We start from the raw sequence: 19,836 nt of genomic DNA, 5'->3' as shown, positions 1-19,836 counted from the left end.
GAGGTTGGGGAAAAGACGCCCCCCATATTCACCTGCGGTGGGAAGCGGAGCACTGCGCCTGGGAGCTGGCAGAGTGGAGCGGGCTGGGGCCGGGCTGCTCTGCTTCCGCCACTGCTGGTGAGTGCCGGGGGGATCCCTTCCCCCAAGCCCCCTCTCCTGAGGGACATGGCTGGGGCCAGGGAAGCAGAGTGGGCTGCTCCCAGCCCCCTGCTAATCTCCCGGGTCTCCAAAAGTGCCCTCCCACAGCTCCTGCCCCCAGACCCTGGGGGAGGAGAGCCCCTGACCGTCCCCGAGACCATCTCCCCCTTATTGAACCCCTCGGCCCCGGCCTGGCCTGTCAGAGCTTTACCACCTTATATGCGAACCCGTCTTATATCAGGGTAGAGGTGTACTAGAATCAATCATGAACAAGAAAACTCAAGACTCTGGGATATTGTACTGTCTGTATTTTAACTTGATAAATTCTGAAGAATTAGAACAGATAATGGCAGATTGTAATCCATCATGCTCTTTCTTCTGTTTGCTATCTTTTATTGGCTTTGATAAAAGTGTCTAAAAATGTTTATTTTTGCTAACATTAAGTTACATTTACAGGTCTGATGAGATAAAGAACAAATTAAATCACTGGTGGCAGATTTGTCTCTACCCACCTCCAGACCCACAAGTCCTACCAAGACTTTCCCACATTCAGCTTTAATACATACGTTTAAATTATTACTTGTTTAAAATTAAACAGATTTACTATTGTCTTGAACTTTTTTCCTCCTGTCCAGTGGAAAATAATGGAATTACTCCCTTCAGGTTATCCTGCATGCAGCCAAATCTAAGATGATGGGTTAAACAAACAAAAAACTAATATTCCTTGTGAATGACAAAAAAACAAGCCCTCTCTTACTCTTCTATCATCTGAGAAAGAACCTGGCAATCTTCTTCATAAATCTGCAGCTTGGGGCGATAAACGTACTGGCTGAAAATCAGGTCTTCTGGAGTAGGAGCTGTGTTCACTGCATACTAGAGAAGGAAAGAGGAATTAAACTGAAAAATCCAAAAGAGTGCATTTCAGAAACACCAACTTCAAGTCAAATCCACATCCAGAAATTAGTACCAGGATTGAGAGTTATTTAGCAGAAATTTTATTGCAGAGAAAGTTCCTATGGGGGGCAGCATGGCCTAGTGGAAAGGGCAGAGCGCTAGAGTTCGAAGTGCTGAGTTCTATTCCATCCTGTACCACATTTACTACGCATCTGAATGCAAGACACATCACTTCTGTACCTTGAATATACTCACCTTTGTGAAGCACTTTGAGATCAAGGGATGAAGCATGCTATATGAATGCCAAGTATTTTTATTCTTAAAGGTCAGCCTTAGAGTATCTGTACACAGGTTACAGTTCAGGAAAATTGCTATAGTAAACCATGTAGGATACAATTTTCAAAAGCACTCATGTGACTTAAAGAAGACCAAGTCAAATTGACTTTCAATCAGACAGACTCCTAAGTGCTTAAGTCACTGGATGCTTTTGAAAATGTTATTCATAGACAAGAATTTATGTAGGCTGTTCTAACTTGAAGCAAGGATGGACGAAGGAAGCTTCTGGTTTTGTTGACTGTTCATTCACTAGTGAAATGGCTAGAGTCCTGCAAATCCGTGTATATTCGCTTTATATCAGCAGATATCCACAGACCATTTTTGCGGATCATGGATCGGATTCAGATACAAATTTTGTATCCGAGCAGAGCTCTAAATATAGGATCTCAAAGGCAGGGAAGTAGCTGTCTTCAGCTCATAGCCTATGAGGCTACTTCCACACTTTCCAGATCTTATATTCCCTCTCCCCACATATACAGAAAAAAGGGAGGTGATAGATCAAGACAGGTAGCAAAATCCCCCATGCTCCTATCACCACAGTTTAAGCAGCCAAGCAATTTAGGAAACCTCTCCCGACTTCATTGTCATATCAAGTCAATTGGAGGAGGAGGCAGCTACTTCTGCAAAGTAAATCAGGAAGCTATATTGATTTACTTTGCAGAAACAGCTGCTTCCCTCTCCAACTGACCTGATACAGCACAAATTAAGCACTGGCTGGGCAGCCAAAGAGCCACTTCACCCCCCTCCTGTGCTCCTAACCCCCTGCACCAACCTCCTACACCCCTAAGCCTGCACTCCCCTCATCGCTCCTATTCCCTGTACTGTGCCCCCTTCACCCCTAACCCTTGCACCCCCTCCTGTGTCCATTTGGGGAAACTGATCTGGAGTCACGGACCACCTGCTATCGTTGCTCCTCTCCCCCACTCACAGCCCTCTAGTGGGCTGTGGAGGATGACCTACCAAAACATTGGCTGGGCAGCTGGAGAGCACCTTCACCCCCCTCCTATGCCCATCACCACTGCACCACCCTCCTGTGCCCATGTGGGGAAACTGGCCTGGCGTCACAGCACGCCTGTTGTTGCTCCTCACTCCCCTGCTCACAGCCTGCTTAGGAGGATGACCTGCTGAGCTCCAGAAAAAGTGAAGCACTGTAGCCCTGAGATAGTATTCTCCTTGCATGGTTCCACAGGGAGAACAGTGGCTAGTGGAAAGAAACTGGGACTGATGAGCTCTAAGTGTGAGGACTTTATAAATCACAAGCTAAATAGGCGGCAGACTTTTTTATTTTACAATTCAGTTTGTCATTTTGACTTGAGACTTTATTTTATTATTTTTAATGTAAAAGGCTATTTGTTCTCATGCCTGTTCTATAATGAGATTGATGTTTAAAATAATAACAACAGTAGTGTGTACATTTATTAAGCCATATAGATTTCTTATCCAGTACACACGCATGCACACAGACGCTCCTCCTGAGCGGCACTGTGAATAGTGTGCTGCTGTGGGTGCAGTGTGGATACAGGTAAAAGCTGGACTGTGGATCGTGGGTCAGATACAAGTTGATTCTTGTGGATGCAGATCCACATTTTTGTATCCACGCAGGGCTCTAGAAATAGCTACGTTAGTCTGTAGGCCCACAAAACTCACTATTTAGAGACCGCATTAGCCATTAAGGGACTTAACATCCATGAATTTATCTAGTTCTCTTTTAAACCCTGTTATAGTCCTAACCTTCATAACCTCCTCAGGCAAGGAGTTCCACAAGTTGACTGTGCGCTGCGTGAAGAACTTCCTTTTATTTGTTTTAAACCTGCTGCCCATTAATTTCATTTGGTGACCTCTAGTTCTTGTATTATGGGAATAAGTAAATAACTTTTCCTTATTCACTTTCTCCACATCATGATTTTATATACCTCTATCATATCCCCCTTAGTCTCCTCTTTTCCAAGCTGAAGAGGCCTAGCCTCTTTAATCTCTCCTCATATGGGACCCATTCCAAATCCTTAATCATTTTAGTTGCCCTTCTCTGAACCTTTTCTAGTACCAGTATATCTTTTTTGAGATGAGGAGTCCACATCTGTACACAGTATTGAAGATGTGGGCATACATAAGGGCAATAAGATATTCTCTGTCTTACTCTCTATCCCCTTTTTAATGATTCCTAACATCCTGTTTGCTTTTTTGACTGCCACTGCACACTGTGTGGACATCTTCAGAGAACTATCTACGATGACTCCAAGATCTTTTTTCCTGATTAGTTGTAGCTAAATTAGCCCCCATCATATTGTATGTATAGTTGGGGTTATTTTTCCCAATGTGCATTACTTTACATTTATCCACATTAAATTTAATTTGTCATTTTGTTGCCCAATCACTTAGTTTTGTGAGATATTTCTGAAGTTCTTCGTAGTCTGCTTTGGTCTTAACTAATTTGAGCAGTTTAGTATCATCTGAAAACTTTGCCACTTCACTTTTTACCCTCTTCTCCAGATCATTTATGAGTAAGTTGAATAGGATTGATCCTAGGACTGACCCTTGGGGAAAACCACTTGTGACCCCTCTCCATTCTGAAAATGTACCTTTTATTCCTACCCTTTGTTTCCTGTCTTTTAACCAGTTCTCAATCCATGAAAGGATCTTCCCTCTTATCCCATGACAACTTAATTTATGTAAGAGCTTTTGGTGAGGGACCTTGTCAAAGGCTTTCTGGAAATCTAAGTACACTATGTCCACTGGTTTGTTGACCCCTTCAAAGAACTTTAATAGATTAGTAAGACATGATTTCCCTTTACAGAAACCATGTTGACTTTTGCCCAACAATTTATGTTCTTCTATGTGTCTGACAATTTTATTCTTTACAATTGTTTCAACTAATTTGCCTGGCACGAACGGTAGACTTACCAGTCTGTAATTACCGGGATCACCTCTAGAGCCCTTTTAAAATATTGGCGTTACATTAGCTATCTTCCAGTCATTGGGTACAGAAGCCAATTTAAAGGACAGGTTACAAACCATAGTTGTTTGCTCCGCAATTTCATATTTGAGTTCTTTCAGAACTCTTGGGTGAATGCCATCCGGTCCCAGTGACTTGTTACTGTTAAGTTTATCAATTAATTCCAAAACCTCCTCTAGTGACACTTCAATCTGTGACAATTCCTCAGATTTGTCACCTACAAAAGCTGGCTCAGGTTTGGGAATCTCCCTAACATCCTCAGCTGTGAAGACTGAAGCAAAGAATTCATTTAGTTTCGCCGCAATGACTTTATCGTCTTTAAGTGCTCCTTTTGTATCTCGATCATCCAGGGGCCCCACTGGTTGTTTAGCAGGTTTCCTGCTTCCGATGTACTTAAAACACATTTTGTTATTACCTTTTGAGTTTTTGGCTAGCTGTTATTCAAACTCCTTTTTGGCTTTTCTTATTACATTTTTACACTTAATTTGGCAGTGTTTATGTGTCTTTCTATTTACCTCACTAAGATATGACTTCCACTTTTTAAAAGATGCCTTTTTATCTCCCACTGCTTCTTTTACATGGTTGTTAAGCCACAGTGGCTCCTTTTTAGTTCTTTTACTCTGTTTTTTAATTTGGGGTATACATTGAAGTTGGGCCTCTATTATGGTGTCTTTGAAAAGTGTCCATGCAGCTTGCAGGGATTTCACTCTAGTCACTGTACCTTTTAATTTCTGTTTAACTAAGCCCCTCATTTTTGCATAGTTCCCCTTTCTGGAATTAAATGCCAGAGTGTTGGGCTGTTGAGGTGTTCTTCCCACCACAGAAATGTTAAAAGTTATTGTATTATGGTCACTATTTCCATGCGGTCATGTTATAGTTACGTCTTGGACCAGATTCTGCGCTCCACTCAGGACTAAATCAAGAATTGCCTCTCCCCTTGTGGGTTCCTGTACCAGCTGCTCCAAGAAGCAGTCATTTAAAGTATCAAGAAATGTCTCTGCATTTCATCCTGAGGTGACATGTTCCCAGTCAATATTGGGATAATTGAAATCCCCTACTATTATTGAGTTCTTTATTTTGATAGCCTCTCTAATCTCCCTTAGCATTTCATTGTCGCTATCACTGTCCTGGTCAGGTAGTCGACAATAGATCCCTACTATTATATTCTTATTAGAGCATGGAATTACTGTCCATAGAGATTCTATGGAACATATGGATTCACTTAAGACTTTTATTTCATTTAATTCTACATTTTCTTTCACATATAGTGCCACCCCCTCCACGACCTGTTCTGTCCTTCTGATATATTTTATACCCTGGAATGATTGCGTCCCATTGATTGTCCTCACTCTACCAGATTTCTGCAAAAGCATTGACACACCATTCCCTAGCAGCACAGGTACAACATTTCAGGCACCCAGAGCAGCTGGTGGAGAGGTAAATCACTGCTGCCTGGGGACACCCCAGCCAGTGGCTCCTACTCTGAGCCGGGATCAGCTGCTAGTCTTGGCTGGGCTGGAGGCAGGAGATGTTGAGACTTCCCCTTCCCCTGCAAGGAGTGGCTGGGCTGTGTCAGACCCACCCCCAGAAACCTCCCCCAGCTGCAGGAAGCTCAGTATCCTCCCCTGCTTCCTGCCCCCATCACTCCTCAGCTTACGGGGTGCTGCTCTCACATTCACCCAATCCCTGTGCATCCAGACCGCCCATACCCAGACACCCCTGCTAAGCCTCACCCGATACATCCAGAACCCTCCTAGCCCTCCATACCCAAACCCTACCCTACTGTACCTCAACCCCTGCACCCAGACCCTCTGCCTCCGGACCCTCACCCCTGCACCCAGACCACCCCCCACTGAGATCCCTGCATTCAAAATCCCAACCTTATGCCCCATCCCCTGCACTCTGAGCCCCCATATCCAGACCCCCATGCGACTGACCCCCAACTAGTTGCACCCAGACCCTCACCCCACCAAGCCCCACTCCCACCGCACCCAAATGCCTCTCCTGAGACTCCCACATCCAGACCACTCTGCTGAGCCTCAACAACCTTCACCCGGAAGCCCCTGTAGAGTCCCACTGCCTTTGCACCTGGAACAAGCCACTGTGCATCCAGATCTCCCCACACCTAGACCCCCCTCAACTGAGCTGCCTGTACCCAGACTGTCCCATACAGAATCTTCTCACCCCACATGTGGATCCCCCCCACATTGAGCCCCTCCACACTTAGATCCTGCCTTGTTGAGCCTACCTGCCCCACACCTGGGGCAGAGGGGCATGGCCCCAGGGTGTTTCTGGGGCAGATCCAGGTCTTGTGCTGTGTCAGGGTTGGGTGTAGCCTCACTGCTGAGTCCATATCCTGGGGGTGGGGAGGCAGCAGGGTGACCTTCCACTTTTGTGCAGCCAGTGGCCTGTGCTCCCCACACGCTGTGCTGAAGCCTCTGCATTTATTTATTGACAAATAAAACTTGCAGAATTTTAAAATATTGTGTGCCTAATTTTTAATTTTTTGGTGCAGAATGCCCTCAAGACTAATATAATAAAATATAATAAAATATCCTACCAAAGCTACTCCTAAACCAGTCAGAGATTGCTGTTGTAAGAAGCTAAATGTTCCCACTTTCCAGGAGTGCTGTGTGCATCATCTCTGGCACAATGAGCAGTTCCTACTGGCACAAGGAAGAGATCAGAAACAGAAGTTGGGCTAAACCAGCCTCAATGTAACCATTGCCATTTTACCAAATAAAAGCTGCACTCCAGAATATATTTACAAAGCCAGTTTCAAAGCAGAGTACAGGATACGGGAGTAGATCAATGCACACAAAAGAACAGCTAGTGCACATCAGAAGTGCCCACATAGATACTTAGCGCGCAGGCTAGTGGGGGTAGATTCACACCCTGGCATGCCACAAACTAAGTATTCATGTAGGTAAGCCCTTAGTGTGTAATAATTCTGAGGTGACCTGATCTACAGGGTTGGAAAATAAACTATCCATATTTATTCAGAAGTAAACTGGGGAAAAGGGAAAAGGGCTGGTTAGTCTGTGGGCCTGATAACAAAGATCTTTACAACTCAACTTCTTTAGCCGTCTTTAGTCAGATTCTATAAAATAATTGAAATAAAGACTGAGAAACACATTTTAAATGGCAGTGATGAGTATGCGTTTGAGAGGTTAGATACTCACATTGGCTGGAAGATGACTCTGCCGGGGCTTCTGAATTAGAATATGGACCTGGAGAAGCGTAAAAAACTCCCCTACTGTGATAACACCATCCTGAAATTTCTGCAGAGTAAATAAAGTGCTAATTAGAGTATGCTCATTAGCAAGGGTGCATCAAAAAGAGTATCCAAAGAGAAGACAGGCAACATGTTTCTTATTAGGAAAAAAATGAAAAGCCTTTTAGATATCTACATACCTCAAATAAATTCTGTTCGCAAACACTGTCCATGAGAAGCTGAGATTCCATCTGACTGCTTCGCTGCACTAGAGAGAAAGGAGACTGCTGTGGTTCAAAAATAAAACTAGATGAAGTCATGACTGTAGGTCCATACCAGTTCAGATTACCAGAACAATTTTCATATAATTCAGAGTTTGACCTTCAAACCATATGAACAATGCTTTTTCTGCCTAAAAAATATGCTTACGCAGGGCTTGTCTACACATACAGTACAACAGCAATGCAGATGCACTGCTGTAGGGCTTAGTGCAGACACTACCTACGCCAAAGGCAGAGCTTGTCCCATCGACATAGGTACTCCACTTCCCTGAGAGGCAGTAGTTATGTTGACAGGAGAAGCCCTCTCGTCAACATAGTGCTGTCTACACTGGGAGTTACAGGCCGGTATAACTATGTCGCTCAGGGCTATGGATTTTCCACACCCCTCAGTAATATAGTTATACTGACATAAGTTTATAACGTAGACCAGGGCTTAGCAGCAAAAGAAATACTGTTGGGGAAATTTGAGGTAATAGGAAAGTTCATTAGTAGTTAATGATATGAAGTTTCTAAGGTTTATGTTTTAGAATATATCCTAATACCATTTGAATATTATTCACATGACTTATTAGGCTGGTGGTGAAAAGGGTTATGGGATCAGAGTTAAGTTGCTTATGAATCTTAACTCCAACATTCTCAAATTTCAAGGATGTTTTTGTTTTTAAGTTACATTTTAATTGGATTTTCTGTTCAAAGTATATTTCCAACTTTCAAATCTTATTTGGCTGAATAATCAAATGAAAGAAACTTATCTAGATTTTCTTCAGTTCTCTCTAGTACATGTTCCCCTTGTGTCATCTCAATTGATCTGTGACACCTGAGCCTCTCTATTATGAATATAACCACCATTTCTGGTGAGGACAGAGAAAAATTATTGCAGGCCTTCCTTCAACTAGTAACAAGAGTCTGCTTTTTCTAAATCACTTCTTAGGAAAAATGCCATTACCATTTGTACTCATTCACAGAATCAAAGAGCAATTTTAACTGAGAAAGATTAATACATATTACCATACAGAGATAACACGACATGCAGCATTCCCAGAGAAAATAAATGCTAGTAAGAGACCCTTATCTACTAAGTTGATTAAAACCCAAATAAGTTAACAGTTTTAGGTGAATACTGCCAAAAGAGTCTTACTACTAAGATCTATGTCAGCTTTAAGAGAATCCAGACAGCTGCTGTTGCTAGAGTTGGTCCTCTCCAGGCTTTTTGCTGATAGACTTGGAGGATTTTCACCCTCTTGAGTTTCTGCTTGGGTATGAGACAAAATGATGCTGGAGGTAGCCTGAAATCAAACAGTGTTAAGAAAACAGATATTTATTTGGATACTTGCTATATAACAGCTACGTTGTGACTTTCCATAGCAAATTGTGTTTAGTGTCTGCATATTATATGTAGGGCCCTACCAAATTCATGGTCCATTTTGGTCAATTTCAGCCATATGATTTTAAAAATCATAAATTTCCTGATTTCAGCTATTTAAATCTGAAAGTTCACGGTGTTGGAAATATAGGGGTCTTGACCCAAAAAGGAGTTGCAGGGGGGTCCGCAAGGTTATTGTAGGGGGGTTGCGGTACTGCTACCCTTACTTATATGCTGCTGCTGGTGGCAGCACTGCCTTCAGAGCTGGGCAGCTGTAGAGCAGTGGCTGCTGGCAGGGTGCCCAAGGCTGAAGGCAGATCTGCTGCCAGCAGGCAGTGCAGAAGTAAAGATGGCATGGTATGGTGTTGCCACTCTTACTTCTGTGCTGCTGCTGCAGGGCGCTGCCTTCAGAGGTGGGCACTCGGCCAACAGCTGCCAGTCTCCAGCTGCCCAGCTCTGAAGGCAGAGCAGAAGTAAGGTTGGCAATACTGTGACACCCCTGTCCCCAAAAAAATAACCTTGTGACTCCCTGCAACTTCCTTTTGGGTCAGGACCCCCAATTTGAGAATCATTGGTCTCCACCATGAAATCTGTATAGTATAGGGTAAAAGCACACAAAAGACCAGATTTCACAGTCCGTGATGCATTTTTCATGGCCATGAATTTGGTAGGGTCCTATTTATATGTACTAAATAGTAAGGCATTCCACCATAAGGCCATGCCAGCCACCTGTCTAACTCCCAGCTCTTCTGCAGCTGGGTCTGCAGTCACCTTTCCAACTTTTGGACATTCTCACCACTCTTTGTGAAGTAAAAGCCCAGTTCAGTCCCACTCCAGAACGTTACTCCTCCAAGGCCAACCAATCAGTTGCACCTTGTTTTGTATGCAGTTGGTAATGCTAACTATTTTGTTCTTTGTCTGCTCTGTTTCATGCCTCCCACCCGCTCTCATTACAGAAATAGTCTAAGGAATTAAAAAACATAATTTTAGAAAAGAGCCAGGCAAAGTTATAAAAATAAAAGTAGGCACAGGAATTACAAATAAAGAAACAGAAAAAGCTAAGGGATTAAACAAAGCCAAACAAAGGCATGACTTAAAAAAAGTCTATATAACCACATGACCTCATTACTGTTATCCTTGTTCTCCCTATCCCTTCTTCCTGCTGTTTGTCCCTCACTTGTTGAGCCTTATCTCAGATAAAGCTATTCAGGGCAAGGACAATGACTTATTCCTTGTTTACATTCAAAGTTGCATTGTGGTTTAACTCAAGGTATGATTTTAAACCAATTTAATTAAATCTGTGTAAAATCCTGTATGGACACAGCAAATTCAATTTAAGCCAGCACAAGGAATCAGTTTAAGCTAAATCTCTATTACACACAAAGAACTAAGAATATTATTAAGGTTGCAAATTCAAGCACTGAAAAATGCTATAATTAAGATTGCCTGTGCATTTGGCAGGAATGAAGTTAAATATTCTACTGGAGAACAGGTCATAATTCTAAGTATCAACAACATCCTGCTCCATCTTTCTTACTAGAAACATAAATGTTGCTAAGTTTGGGTCTTTAGGGAAAAAGTTAACGAAGCAATGTGACCCTGCCAAATGGTTTGATGACTATAAACACATACCAAAGAAAGAATTAGCATGAAACTATTAAGGGTGGGTGCTTTAAAACTGGCATGAAAATCAGTACTCTCTCTGTTATCCCAAATTCCTCTCACTTCAGTAGAGTTCCACACATCAATTTATTTTGTGGCTAAGGCAAAAGACAGGAAAGACAGTGGGGAAAGGCAGAGAACCATAAACATTAATGAACTGGTAACTGAGAGAAACCCAAGAGTAAAGACTACACTAAAACTTTTTAATTCACACTCCTATAATTTAGGCAGAATGAAATCAAAGCCCTGGGACAATTGACCACATTCTGATTACTGAGTGATTAGGCTCACCCGCTGTTCTTTTGTGATATCACCATCCCAGCTCTCAGCCCTCTTGATCTTCTTTCCTTTCTGGAGTTCCTCTTCCTCTTGTTCCCAAGCTCTCTTCTGGTTGCTGAAAGTTTCTTGCTCCTCTAATGGATAGTTTTTATTGTGAAAGATCTCTTTTTTGTTCATCTCATTACAGGTTCCATCAAGGGGCTCATAACTTACAAACTCAACTGAATCCATTTCCTCTGGGCATGTAGGAAGCAATTCCTCATCTATATACTGAGAAGGGCTCAAGTTCTGCCTTCCAATGGGATTGATGTTGTCAGAGGTTTTGCTGGTGACTAAATTTATTTCTGGAACCTGAGCTTCTGCTCCGCCCACTGATTTGGCATTGAGGTCATCTACACTTTGAACAGTGGAATTTCTTTTGTTTGGCAATTTAGGCGGGAAGATACCTAGGGGTAGCTTTCTCATTTGACATTTATCTGTATGTGTTGTGTCTAACAGAGCATCTCCAGTTTCAAAATATATATTTTCCAGTTCTTTGAAATAAAATGCATTATTAGACTCCTTTTCAACATCTTTTCCTAAATTCAAAGGATCTTCTGGCTGTGTTGCCAATTTGGGAAAAGTTTCAGCAAGATTAGACACAGTAGCAGTTTGAGAGACTGGGACAACTTCAGACTTCCTTCTACAATTTTTTAGCCTTGAACAAATATTAACAATACCTGATAATTCAGACACAAGGCTGGGGTCTATTTGTTCTGCAGGAATGTCACTGACTTGGGAGAACTGCTTAGTCTGTTCAGAGTCTTTTTGGGAATCTGTTGTAAGTTTTTCCCATTCAGCAGACACTCCTTCATTTTCCTTAGTCTCTTTGTAAGAAAGTATAACAGTGTCTGGTCCAATTATGTCTAACTCTGTGGGTCTGCGTTCATGTCCAGATGAAGTCAACTCCCCTGGATCATCTTTCAAGTCTATACTTCCAGTATCCAACACATTAACTGCACCCCTGTTCAAACTATCAGTGATCTCCTTAGATAAGTGAAACTGCTGGACTGGAATTTGAACCTGGGACACACCATTACAATTTTCTTCATCACAATCCAGGAGGTTATTCTCAGCAACTTTTCTTTGACTTTCAGTTTTGTAAGTCGGGGATTCTATTTGGTTCTCTGGAAGCTTGAAAGACACTCTCTTTGATTTAGGTTTTACTTGTTTTCTCAGATCCTGGCAGTATACAGAACTTGGGTTGCCCTTGGGAAGGTTAATAACATTCTGTGGTTCCTGAACAATATCCAAAGTGACTTCAGGAAGTGACAGAGTAAGAGGACCAATGGTCTTTTCCATGGCAACATCGTGGATATTCAGTGTATCTGTTTCTTCCTTTTTATAGGGAAATACTAAAACTGATAAAGCAGAGAAATCCGGTCCATGTTTGTCCCTAAAATCTGAGTGGCATCCATTACCCAAATCTTCTGGATGCATAAAATGCATTTTCTCTCCACAGATAGGGGCCGATGTTCTACATAAATTCTGCTGGTGGTGGCTTTTACTTGACACTTCTTGATTCTCAGATCCTTTAAGATTATTATTATTAATAGCAACAGTGTGAGATGCAGTGATATCCATCTTATCCTGGTTACATGTAAACACAATGGTTTCATTAATAGGAAGAACAGGACCAATGTGTGTGGTCTGCTCACCCTGTAGGGCAATTTTATCATCTAAGGACACTGTATGGATTTTAGTAGTCTCCATGTCATCACCCATTGCAAACACAACTGTTTTGCTATTTGAAAAAGCTTCCTGTCCAACCCACTTATCCGGTTTTAATCTATCCACATGCACGACTCTTTCCATAGTTTTATCAATAGTGTGAGATTCAGTTATTTCCATATCATCCTGATTAAATACAAACACCATTTTATCTCCAGGAACTACAGACTGGGTTTGAGGTGCACTCTCACCCTGTGGGGCAATTTCACGGTTTATTGGTGCTGTATGGCTCTTTGTGATCTCCATGTCATTCTCATCACCCAGTGAAAACACAACAGTCTTTTCACTGGTTGGGCCAATCAAACTTTTCCTTCCAGTGCCTTTACCTAGTTCTGGCACAGCCTGGGATGCAGCCTTTTCCATAGATTTATCAATTACAACAGTGTTGGGTCTAGTTATTTCCATGTCATCACTGTATGTAAATACAACAGTTTTATCTGCAGGGTTTAAGGGTATTACATTACATGAACTCTTGCCTTCTAGGTAAATTTTATTGTCTGTTGCCATGGTGTGGCTTTTGGTCAGCTCCATGTCATTCTCATCACCCAGTGAAAACACAACAGTCTTTTCACTGGTTGATCCAATCAGACTTTTCCTTCCAGTGCCTTTACCTACTTCTGGCACAGTCTGGGATGCAGCCTTTTCCATAGGTTTATCAATTACAACCGTGTTGGGTCTAGTTATTTCCATGTCATCATTGTATGTAAATACAACAGTTTTATCTGCAGGGATTAAGGGTATTACATTACTTGACCTCTTGCCTTCTAGGTAAATTTTACTGTCTGTTGCCATGGTGTGACTTTTAGTCATCTCCATATCATCGTCCACTGAAAATATGACAGTCTTCTCATTTGAAAGTGACAATGGTTTTAAGGGGCATTGGTCACATCCTTGTTTCTGCAGACTATCTGCAGCTATAATGGTAGGGCATGAGGTCAAGTCCTTTTTCTTTGGAAATAAAGTATCTTTTCTTTCCGTTAAAACTGTATCAGGAACATTTACTACACAGCTACCAGTCAAATCCATATTTTCCTCAGAGAAAAAAACAACTGACTTTTCCAAAAGAGACACCATCTGTGAATTTTTGGTATCTGGCATCGATGTTCTGGCTGTTTTAGTGAAGTCCTGTTTTGAAGAAAGTGAAGATGCTTCACTAGTTGAAGAAAGTCTCCCAGAATTTGCAGTGTTTAACAGTACCTTGTTTAATGCTACCATAGTACGGCTTTGCTGTTCCAGTTTGGAATTTTTTGAGTCAATGTGTATTCCTGCTATCTTCCCAAAATGCACATTTCCTTTAATATCAGAGGGAATGGCTTCATCACCGGAAGTGAAAGAAAATCTTGGAGCAGCAAGGGCTGGAATTTGGTTATTTCCAGGAGTGTCATTCTTTTGATTTGAGTTCGTTCTGAGATTCCCACATTCTATTGCCGCAGTCTGACTTCTAGTAATATCTATATCAGAACCACCAGAAAATAAGAGGGACTTATTTTGTAGTTCTTTTGGTTTAGATATTACACTGTTCTGAATATGTGTACTCTCATATTCTTGTGCTACTAGAATAGGAGCAAAGTCAAGAGCAGCAGTATGATTTCTGGTTATATCCATACTTGGATCATCTGGAAAAACAACAGTTTTGTCATTAGTATAGGCAAGTGAAGGGTTGACTAGACTTTTCCTCAATTGTTGAGGTATTTCACAGTTTTGCCTTTGCAAAGGTTTCAGCACACAGTTGTTGGTGGCAATGGTGTGGCTTTTAGGGACTTCCCTCTCTTGCTCTTGTGATGAAAAAATAATGGTTTTGGGATTGGGATGGCTTCTTTTAATATCCATGTGATCACTCATTCCTGAAAGAGGATTTTCCTTATCAAGGTTTAGAAGACTTACAGCTTCAGGCACTTCTTTGTTCCAGTTCTCTCCTGGAATAGTTTTAGGCTGCATTTGTTGTTGGCTTATAGTTATTCCAGTGTTTTGATTGTCAATGACTACAGCATGACATTTAGTTATTTCCATTTCTTCCTGCTCATTTAAATTAGAAGAGCTAGATTTGTTAGCAAAACTTTGAGGTTTGAATTTCACAGAGGTGGACATACCAGCAGAGACAGGAGGAAGTTGACTTGCAATGCCCTTTTCAACATAACTTCTAGTCAAGTCCATATCTTCCCCTGAGAAGATTATTGTTTTGTCACTTGGCCGTGAAACAAGCAGAGAGGTCACTGTGCTGTGTCGAAATCTACTGTTAGAAGTCCAAGAACCAGGATTTGCATTTGAATCTAGCCCCAGAGTCTCAGAAGCAGCTCTGTGATTTTGGATCCCTTTTTCACTTCCATTATCTGGCACAGAAGATATTGTGTGTGCATTCATTCTACATTCCCTGAGAACTTGATTATCTGAAGTTATTTGACATTTTGTAATGTCCATGTTGTCATCTCTTGAAACTGTTTTTTCCATTAGCAAAGAGATGGCATTTCCTGGTTTTTTAAAAGCTTCATAACACGACTTGCCAGTTGCCTTGGAAGTTTCATTACAGTTTACAACTGTACAATTCCCAGTAACTTCCATATCATTACAGCTGGAAAAGAAAATGGTTTTATCACCATGGAAGACAGGCTCAAAAGAAACACATCCAGGAACCACAGTCCTTGTTCTGCAACCTTGATTAGAGGTCTGTGATGCTTTGTGACTGTCTATCAAGATAGGATAGCTTTGAGTAATACCCTCCTCATCTTCTACCATTACAGTTTTCTTTTCAACATGCCTTTGGGGGTCCTGTGGAACAATCATTTGATTGTTTGATATTCTCTTTAATCTAGAATGGTCAGACACAAAACTGGATGATAAATCCATTCTGATGGTCTGACTGTATTCCTCAACGTTGAATGTGTTATTTTTGGAGAGGGACATTTTTACAGTTTGGCTGGCAGTCAAATCCATATCTCCACAAGCCACAGTTACATCACCACATTCTAATTGCTTTGATAAGGCTTCAGAAGTATTGGGGAACATGGTATTAATGTCAGATACATGACACTTCGTAATATCCATTCCATCATCTTGTCCTCTGAAGAGTCTAGTCACATTATCAGTGTTCTCTTGTGCATGGGAATATACACAGTTCACTGGAGGAAATGCATTACTTTCTGGAAGTTGTGAAGGGACAAAAAACAGGTTCTCCTTGTCAGGTCCTTCAAGAGTGGGGCTTGTACACATTTCACTTGACTTCAGGCTTGTCAAAAATTCGCTGAAATCTATTTTCTTTACTGGGTCAAAGTCTGGCTTCTGTTGAAGAGACGGACATGCATAATTTGCCTCTGTAGGATCACAGAAAAAACGAAATTCCTTGTTCATTTCTGGCCCTTCATTTTTAGATGTTAACCCAGCTAAAAACGATTTGATGTCTATTTTCCTAGGTTTGTCAATTTCTTCATTGCTTTTAAGGTTACGTGTGATCACTGCAGTGTGACTAACTGTCATATCCATTTCGTTTTCATCCAAAAAGATACGTGTTCTGTCATTTCTATTCATTTGATTGTTGTCTGTATCATGCCACTAATGAAGAACAGGAAATGAAAGTTATTGACATTTACAAGAAGTGCTAAATCAATTATTCTGGTTAATACAAGGCTCAATTAATGTAGCATAAAGGCCAGTTTTATTTATTTATTTAAAAACACACTTGTATTTGACCTTCTGGGTGAGCAGTAAGTACAGACACAGCTGTAGCTAAAAATGAAGGCTTACACACTTTCAAGGAAAGGGACAGAACTCCATAATTACAGCATAATGCTATGTAACATTTTAGAGTAAGAGTTTACTTCAGAATTTTACAGTAAAATATAAATTTCTGATATGTTGGATCTACCTTGCTTAGATTATAGCTGGATCACTGATCCTTATTCATAAAGTTGGGTCAGTTATGGATCAAAAATCTTCCATTTTTCTTTCCAGTCATACGTTGTGGCCTAATCCTTTCTTCCTGGCTGCAAACAAAAGCCCTGCCTTGTTGCTGGCATATGTATGCTCATATCAGCAATGGGGTCTGGAAGTTATACAACTCTTTTTCCCACAACCAAGAAGATAATGAAGAAAAGATTTAGACAACCAAACGCAGTGAAAGAAAACTGACCAATAATGCAGCAAAGAGTCTTGTGGCACCTTATAGACTAACAGACATTTTGGAGCATGAGCTTCCGTGGGTGAATACCCACTTCATCAGATGCATCTGACGAAGTGGGTATTCACCCACAAAAGCTCATGCTCCAAAACATTAGTTTATAAGGTGCCACAGGACTCTTTGCTGCTTTTACAGATCCAAACTAACACGGCTACCACTCTGATACTTGACCAATAATGATCCACAATTGACCAGGGTCCTCATATTTTATAAAGCATAGATCAAGGAAAAATATTCTATACACACTTTATTTAAAGTACAATTCTTTTATGCAATGCAAGCAATAAGCATTATGCTAGAAGAAGCATAATCTGTTTGGGTTTTTCTAAAACAATCAGGAGCCTAAGCTTTAACTTGACCAGTGTAGCATGTGTTAAGTATACACTGCCTCGCCTACATTAGACTTTAGAACATTTTAGTTAGCTTATATTAGATAACACATAATTAAACCCTAGTCTAGAAAAAGTTAAATGGCATTGCAACAGCATCAAGTATCTTGGCAAATGCCTGCCTGGAAAAAAAAGAAGCATGAGCATGTTTCACAACACTGGATTACATCCTCCCAGGATGCATGAGTGAAGTGTAACAACACACAAGCTCAATGATTTACCTTACCATGATTACACTAAGATTAGCTACAAGGTTGGGCTTTTCACTGCCTGAGACAGTAGGGAAAACTACAGAGACATGCTCAAACACCAACTGTTTACTATCTTTCTGGAACAATGCAGTGGCCATAGGGATAATGGGTTAATGTATCTATTCTTGCCTCCATATTCAAAAGAAGATCACTAGATGAGAGAAGCATGGGTGAGCTCTCCTAGCTATGAAAAGGCAGTTGGCACAAAAGTCTCTTCTGCATACCTGAGCTCACAGCTTCCTACACAAATGAATGCAATAGATTTTGGACCCAAATATTCTCAGCATGAAAGAGTGCATCTTCACATACCTCCGTCTGCTGCACAGGTGTCTGAATTGGGGCATGAAGCAAAGTGTCCATCCCTGTTAAGAGAAAAGAAGTATTGCATCCATTGAGTTTGGGATCATAGGAAATGGGGATCTGTGAACTTACTCTATATATATCAGTAACTGAGTGTGGACTGAACAAAAATACAGCCAACTAAGACAAATATACCCTGAAATAAGTTTTCATCAATTTCTTGTGAGGAACTAGCTGAGGTCCTACAGCAGGATGCTTGCCAAGCAGTTCATGGGGCAAAAACCCCAGTTACACAACAGTTCTCTTCATTAACAGACAGACTATTCCAGGACTGCTCACATCCTTTTTCACAATAAGCAGTTTTGGCCAAAAGTAACTTGTTAATAAAGAAATCTACTTTCAAACTTACCAGTAATCTCGCACTGAACAGTTTCAGGCCCTTCATTTCTAAAAAAAAATGTAGTTTTACATAAACAGTTTACTAAAAGATTTCAAAACACAGGGCTCTTATTTCAGTAGTATAACAAGAAGTGAGCATTAGGCATGGAACAGCATTCAGGTATTGAACAGCAGGTAACAGATGCTGTGAGTAGATCTGTAACATACAAAGTTACAGTCCAATAAGGCTGAAGGGAGCCCTTAACCCAAGAAATTATTGCAACATTACATGTAAAGATGATACTGCCCATACCAAATATTTTGCGTACTGGTGAATTATTACTTGCCACTGAGAAAGAGAGAAGGGCTGAAATTAATTCCTCATTCTAAGCCCAGACCTTCTGCTTTAGGTTATCCCCTTCTGATCCTAATGAGATACAAGGCAGTTTGAGTTCAATCTTCTGTAAACTAAACGGCTCCAGTCATTCCATCTCAGGGAAAGGAGAGTAACAAGTGAACTCCTCTCAGTGTGACTTCTGATGCCCCCTCTTTTCAGAGTCCTTTACTGCTCTTTCAGGACTGATAGACTTTCGCACAATGAAGGAAAAATGGGGGGAAGGAGGGGGACTGGGATAGGTGGGAAGAGGGTTTGTTTAAAGCATGTTAGTACCTAGACAGGGCTTGACTCCTTTAAAAATGTTAGTTGTTCTTAGCCAATCCTAAGATCCTTCCTCACCAACTAAAACGTTTTAAAGGCATCAAACTCTACATCCACGAGATGCATCAATATGTTTTACACACTTTAATCAAAATCACACTAATATTTTTTTAAAACACCACCACATTCCCCCTCATCTAGACAAGGCCTTAGAGCCCAGATTCCATGGGCTTGTCTTCACTATGAAAAGAGATGTATTTTTAGCATGAATTAGTAAATTCAACAGGGTTCACCTCAAAGAACTAACATGTTAAAAATATTTTTATCTGGTATAGATATGATCCAAACTATCTTCCCTGTCCCATTAATTGTTTTTTAAAGTGCAAATACCACCACTGTGGTACTGCATAGGGAGTGGAAGCCTTTGAAACACACACATCTTATTTCTGTCCATCCTTTATAAATCTTTGGGAAAAATCTAGGCTTTGTTATTTTCTAAAGACTTCCACTATTTTCATAGAACTAAACATTACTAGCAGCAGAAAGCTTGAAGAAGCAGCTGTTCTAGATTCTTTGGGAGCTATGACTAGTGGTGAATACCATGACCCATGCAGCCTTACTATTCTGAGTGGCTGAACTGAACATGTGCTTTCTTCAAGATTATTGTTTCCATAACTAAGCTAACCCCCCCAAACTAATTTTTAAAATAAGAGTATGCCATGTTTAATTTTGTTTTTGAGAGAAACATTAATTTTGATGGTTGTGTCATGCAAGGAATTTTCCTCCCTCAGAGCAGAGC

The 19,836-nt window shown here is 41.0% G+C and overlaps 1 protein-coding gene across 1 annotated transcript in view; it reads right to left on the bottom strand.

Annotated features, from left to right (window-relative positions):
- Positions 1-19,836, bottom strand: part of KNL1 (kinetochore scaffold 1) — a 53,079-nt gene that overhangs the window by 20,586 nt on the left and 12,657 nt on the right. The window contains exons 8-14 of the mRNA XM_030559482.1: positions 18,411-18,448; positions 18,011-18,063; positions 11,133-16,436; positions 8,955-9,102; positions 7,736-7,803; positions 7,504-7,602; positions 896-1,011 (exon numbers count right to left, since the gene is read on the bottom strand). Coding sequence (XP_030415342.1) covers positions 896-1,011; positions 7,504-7,602; positions 7,736-7,803; positions 8,955-9,102; positions 11,133-16,436; positions 18,011-18,063; positions 18,411-18,448 — 5,826 coding nt within the window. The remainder of the gene's footprint in view (positions 1-895; positions 1,012-7,503; positions 7,603-7,735; positions 7,804-8,954; positions 9,103-11,132; positions 16,437-18,010; positions 18,064-18,410; positions 18,449-19,836) is intronic.

This window comes from Gopherus evgoodei, chromosome 4 (assembly GCF_007399415.2).
Source record: "Gopherus evgoodei ecotype Sinaloan lineage chromosome 4, rGopEvg1_v1.p, whole genome shotgun sequence".
Lineage (NCBI taxonomy): Eukaryota > Metazoa > Chordata > Testudines > Testudinidae > Gopherus > Gopherus evgoodei.
The sequence above is the reverse complement of the archived record's forward strand: the minus strand, read 5'-3'. Positions and strand labels throughout refer to the sequence as shown.